Raw genomic sequence first — 6,068 nt, forward strand, 5'->3', positions numbered from 1 at the left:
ATTCAGCGTGACACAGAGTGTGACAAGGCTGGCCCTTAGGATTACAGGCACAACAGAAACAGGAAGTAAGAGTGAGAGAAAGTTGTGGTGAAAGAGTACAGCAGGGTTCGCCACCATCCCCTGCCGGAGCCTCGTGGAGCTTTAGGTGTTTTCGCTCAATAAACGCTCACAACGTCCGGTCTGGGAATCGAAACCGTGATCCTATGACCGCGAGTCCGCTGCCCTAACCACTGGGCCATTGCGCCTCCACAGTCAAATACTAGGGCCGTTGTAATCGACCACCCCTCCCCACAAATTTCAGGCCTTGTGCCTATAGTAGAAAGGTTTATTAATAGGTTCATAAGACGGAAATTGATAAACAACAGGTACGAAGAAAAGTTTCGAAAGATACTGTTTTATTCTCCAATTTCATACAGGTAATAATTACGATAACTTTGGCATAGAAATTTTAAGATTAGAATTTTACATACAAGTGAAAGATAATTTTATAAAGTTTTAGTTCACTTGGAGACAAACCTAATGGATATTACTGATCCTTTGTCGATGTTATATCAGTTTGTGTATTGCAGAGCTGTGTTCGCAAGGGGTTTACCTTTGATTGGGATTATTTCGACTTTAGATTTTTCAACAGGGGCCTCGGCTATCAGCATTTTCTTTCTGATAGTTACAGTCATCTTTTCCACGTTGACCGATTTTGGAAGTAATTCACCAATACTTACTGATGTGGTTTTATTAAAACTCCTTTTTTTCTGGCCAGTGAGTTGAAAATATTGCCCTTGGCGGGTTGCGTTTAAACTTGAGATATTATACCCAGTTAAGTTCATCTGAAGTCTCCAAACGTAGGTACTGTTATCGATTTGGACGAAGTTTGCACGAGTTCCAGCTCGAAAGTAGTTTCGTATCCCTGTTAAAATAAAATAAACAAATATATATAAAAAGTAAATAAATATTTCTAGGTGTGGCTGTTTCCTTCCCAACCATTTTGTTCCAAGTTCAGGCACATTGTGTGTCGCCTTGAACAAATGTTATCTACTATAACCTTGGGTCAATTAAAGCCTTGTGAGTGGATTTGGTAGACGGAAACTGAAAGAAGCCCGTCGTACATACATACATACATACATACATACATACATGTGTGCGTGTTTATTTATCTACCTGTGTATGTGTGTCTGTATCTGTGTTTGTCCCCCACCACAGTTTGACCACCGGTGTTGGTGTGATTGCGTCTCTATAACTTAGCGGTTCAGCTAAAGGGACCGATAGAATAAGTACAAGACTTAACAAAAAAAAAAGAATAATAATGATAAAATAATGGTAATTACGGGATCGATTTATTCAACTAAAATTTCTTCAAGGCGGTGCTCCCAAGATACAACAAATAAGTTTTGTCGTATCTTGGAAGAATCATTCTTTTCTACTCTTGGCACAAGGCCCAAATTTTAGCGGAGGGGGCCAGTCGATTAGATCGACCCCAGTACGCAACTGGTACTTAATTTATCGACCCCGAAAGAATGAAAGGCAAAGTCGACCTCGGCGGAATTTGAACTCAGAACGTAGCGGCAGACGAAATACCGCTCAGCATTTCGCCCGGCGTGCTAACGTTTCTGCCAGCTCGCTGCCTTTGTACGTGCTTGTTATTGGCATAAGAACCATCCCGAGATATATCAAACTAAATTAGTATAAACTAAAATCAAATAATTACAAAGGATAAAAGCTTTCAATGGTGAAAAATAAAACGTCTTCTTCAATTATTTTATTTCTGTTTTGGCAAAATGTTAGTGCAGCTGTCAATCTGAAATGTTGACTGCGGAAACTGCAGTTTCTGTCACAATTGAGTAAAATATCTGTTTGGTCAAATGTAATATTTATTTGTTTACATTGTTTCGAATTAATCATGCATTATTACCTCCGCCTTCGCTAAGGCGGAGGTATTGTTTTCAGTCGTGTTTGTTTGTCCGTGGACAAGATATCTCAAGAACAGCTGAATGGATTTGGATGAAACTTTCAGGGATGTTTGGCACGAAATTAGATTTTGGAATCGATCCGGTACCGGACAACGATTCTGGATTATTTGTTATATTTACTTTACATGAAGTGTTACGATCTTACGTTGACTTTCAAGTCTTTCTCTGATTATCTCCCTTGAACGCACGCTCATGATTTCCACGTCGGTTATAGCGGCGTTGCTGTTTCCAAAGTTTTATTTTTGTTTCTCTACTATTAATTTTACTCGCGTCTGTATCTTCGTAGAAACTGATGGATAAAGAAATCAATCTACATAAACAAACGGCAGCAAAACCGTTCAGAAATTAAATAACACTATCACATTGAGTAACAATAATAAATTTGATTTATCCTCAACAATTTTTAGTTTTACCAATTTTGAATATATCGCTCCTGTTAAAACCTCTTTCCTACTTGTTATTTGCATTTCTAGCTCTGCCTTGAAGGAAGTTTTACTTCTTAGAGTCACGTTTTTGTGCGCAACGATATTGTTAAACCTCCGTTAACAGCACCGTATGCAAGTCCTTTCCTTTTTTTCTTCACGCACGGATAAATTTTTCACTATAGACCTTAATGGTCGTAAAGACACGATATCAGTGAATAGACTAAAAATGGCCTTCATAGAGAAAACTGCCCCTGTTCCCACTGCAGACGACACACACACAGCACGCCATGCACAGCCACTTTCACATTCCAGGACTACCATTGGGGTCGATCAGGTACCGGACAAGGATTCTGGATTATTTTTCCGGTTTTTTAAACTTAATTTTCGAGAGTGGTTGGGTTCATTTTCAGTATTCTCGTTTGTGAGAGCAGTCGAGTTCATTTCAGATATTCTCATTTTAAAAATCATCTCCGGCCAATCGTTGAGAGGAGGACGTTGGTGTTGCCTTGGCGGAGGTTTGCGTTCTCTGAGTGTTCTTGTTTTATTTTGAATTAATTACGCATTGTTTTATTTTCAATTAATCACGCATTGTCTTATTTTGAGATTTCAAAGATGTGATTGTTTATTTTCAGAAAGACATTGTCGGAGAGGTGTGAGAGGCTGGATTTGGCATATATGTAGGTATGTCACAGCTAACTCCATCCGGTTACTATATATCATTGCGCATGCGTTACCGGACGTCCATATTAAATCTCACTTTTCTGTTTCTCTCCACACACACACACACACACACACACAGTTATACTTGTGGATGGTTATATTTGACCAATTAAACGCACACACCATATGTTTGGTCTTTATTTTAACATTATTATTATTATTGTTCTTGTTTCTTTGTCAAAGCTCTTTCATCACACCTGGGACCTCTTCAGCGATTCTTTATCCCACGTGTCTCCGCTTGTTTATGAACTAAGCAAAATAAGAAGAGTCACGTGGCAATAAACTGATTTCGCTGAATACACTACCTGCCGTTATCGTGACACTAGCTCTCGGCCATCATCCTGCTCGATCAAGCACGTGTGTGGGTGTGGGTGTGTGGGTGTGGGTGTGTGGGTGTGTGGGTGATCTAAGGATAAAGTAAAGAACTGGTGTCGCTTCCGCGGCATTAAAACCACCTAATCTGAGGTGACTAATAGAAGCCTCACAACTGGAACCCGTTTTGAATTTGTTTCAAATAGTGTTTCGTTTCTCTCGATATCTAATGAGAGGGGCTGAAGCTGATACAAACGGTATGTATGTATGTATGTATGTAAACACCGTTTACAAGACTATGCTTGGAATGACCAATTATAAACACCATTGGAACTCACATACAAGGTACAGGAAACTTATATACACCATTCTGCTTAAATAACGGAACTGCAGATACAATATCCTTACGTGTCTCACGTCTGTTTTCATTCCACCACTTCACTTTGTATCTCAAATCTTCTCTAGGAATAACTATTACTTAAAGTTTTCTTGCACCATCTCCGATGAAGGGATATATAAAATATCCCGGAAACAGCTGTAAGACCTTCTCTTTATAAATGTTCTGAAAACTATTCACAGCCTTGGATTTTTTCTATCTCATTCTGTTAATTTTTATATATATATGCTCGCTAATACACGACCTACGTTGGACTCCTTATTCGTATCATTACTGAATGCGCCACTATTGTCCATCTTACAGCCCACATCTGACGCCCTCTGACTCCTGTCTGTTCTGCTCAAATAAAAGACAGTCTTCGGGGCCAATGATTTAATGAGTGAGACGAAGTGAAAGTGACTGAGGGCTGAGTACAACAGAGCAGATAGATATATTTTTTTCAAATAGGATTTAGGACTTGGATTCGGCGATGTCGCAGATGCGTCGCTTGCGATAAAGAATATTTTGCTTAGAGAAGGTGCATGGCTTGGGGGCCAGGGTACTCGGCTTACGATCGTAAGTTCGTGGGTTTGATTCCCGGCAGCACGTTGCGTCCTTCAACAAGACGCTTTATTTCGTGTTCCTCCAGTTCATTTACTTCTCCAGCCTTACCATTGCTCTCTTTATCTTTTTATATATTTACATATACACACGCTAATACACGACTTATAATCCCCAATCCCGTTCATACAACGACTGGGGCAAACTAGTCGGTATACAGCACTTACTCGGTATTACCTGTATCCTCTTGGGTTTGGTTAAATCCAATACCCTCCTCAACCTTTATATATATATATATATATTATATATATATATATATATATATATATATATGTTGGGGGGGACAAACACAGATACACAAACACACACACACACATATATCATATACATATATACGACGGGCTTCTTTCAGGTTCCGTCTACCAAATCCACTCAGAAAGGTTTGATCGGCACGAGGCTATAGTAGAAGACATTTGCCCAAGGTGCCACGCAGTGGGACTGAACCCGGAACCATGTGGTTGGTAAGTAAGCTACTGACCCCACAGCCACTCCTATATATATGTATGTATGTATGTATGTATGTGTGTACACACACACACACACACACACACACACACACACACACACACACACACACACACACACACACACACACACACACACACACACACACACAAGGTTCTTTGTTATGGCCGGTCAGAGAGTGACCATCTGTTTCGCCACCTATAAAGCGCGCAACTTTATAGGCGATTCGTCTGACTCAATGGTTCATTCCGGATATTTTTTGTTTACAAAACTAATTGACTAACAATCTCCAGTTGTAGAGAGGTTATGTACCTCCAGCAATTTCAGTCTGACGAGTTGCCTATGCAGCTAGGCGCTTTAAAGGTGCGAAACCTCTGGTCATTCTCTGACCGGCCATAACAAACAACCTTTTAAATGTGTATATGTATGTGTGTATTTATCTATGGACGCATTGGTGAAATTCCGATAAAAGGTCATATTGCGAACGTTACTTCCAATTGTTAGGAAAATGGAAGACAGTGTATGTACTGGTGTAGTGAGGGCAAACGGAATAATGGGAGAATAACAAGAATAAAGAACAAAAACGTGTGACATTTCACTAGTAGCTAACCTGTTTGTTATTTACTTTTATATCCACCTGTCTTTCTAGCACTTCGTTCTTACGATCTATCTCTTGAATTCCCCTGTTATTTGTATCTACTCATTTCTCTTTCTATTTACCTAGTTCTTTATATAACATTTATATTTTCTCCGTTTTCACACTCCCCTCAAACAATCGCTGTTTTCGTGATGAGAAGTTGTGCATATAAATTCGTTGTCAATTTATTAACTGGACCGGATTCTCTTTGTTATAATTCTGTTTATATACAACAGTGGCTCCCAACCCTTTTATCTAAAAGAGTTTTCCCACGGACTTCTAATATGCTTATCCTTATATGTATATATATATATATATATATATATATATATGTGCGAGTAAAAATAAATACAAAAAAAGGGTGGATTTTTTTGTATGATTGTGTATAGAGGAATATATTATTTTGCTTAAAAGAGTTCCAACTGTCTGTTTTTTATGTTTTATTTATATTCCTGCAGAACTAATGTGGGGTATAGAATATGGAATATACAATATATAATATAATATACAATATAAAATAAAATAAAAATGGATGGCACCATGAAATA

At 38.7% G+C, this 6,068-nt stretch overlaps 1 protein-coding gene across 1 annotated transcript in view; it reads right to left on the reverse strand.

Moving 5' to 3' along the window:
• Window positions 1–378: 378 nt before the first annotated feature.
• LOC106872931 (uncharacterized) overlaps window positions 379–6,068 on the reverse strand; it is a 13,060-nt gene continuing 7,370 nt past the window's right edge. Inside the window, exon 3 of the mRNA XM_014920107.2 lies at window positions 379–904. Within this exon, the coding sequence (XP_014775593.1) occupies window positions 552–904 (353 nt within the window). The 3' untranslated portion in view covers window positions 379–551. The remainder of the gene's footprint in view (window positions 905–6,068) is intronic.

Source organism: Octopus bimaculoides, chromosome 2 (assembly GCF_001194135.2).
Source record: "Octopus bimaculoides isolate UCB-OBI-ISO-001 chromosome 2, ASM119413v2, whole genome shotgun sequence".
Lineage (NCBI taxonomy): Eukaryota > Metazoa > Mollusca > Cephalopoda > Octopoda > Octopodidae > Octopus > Octopus bimaculoides.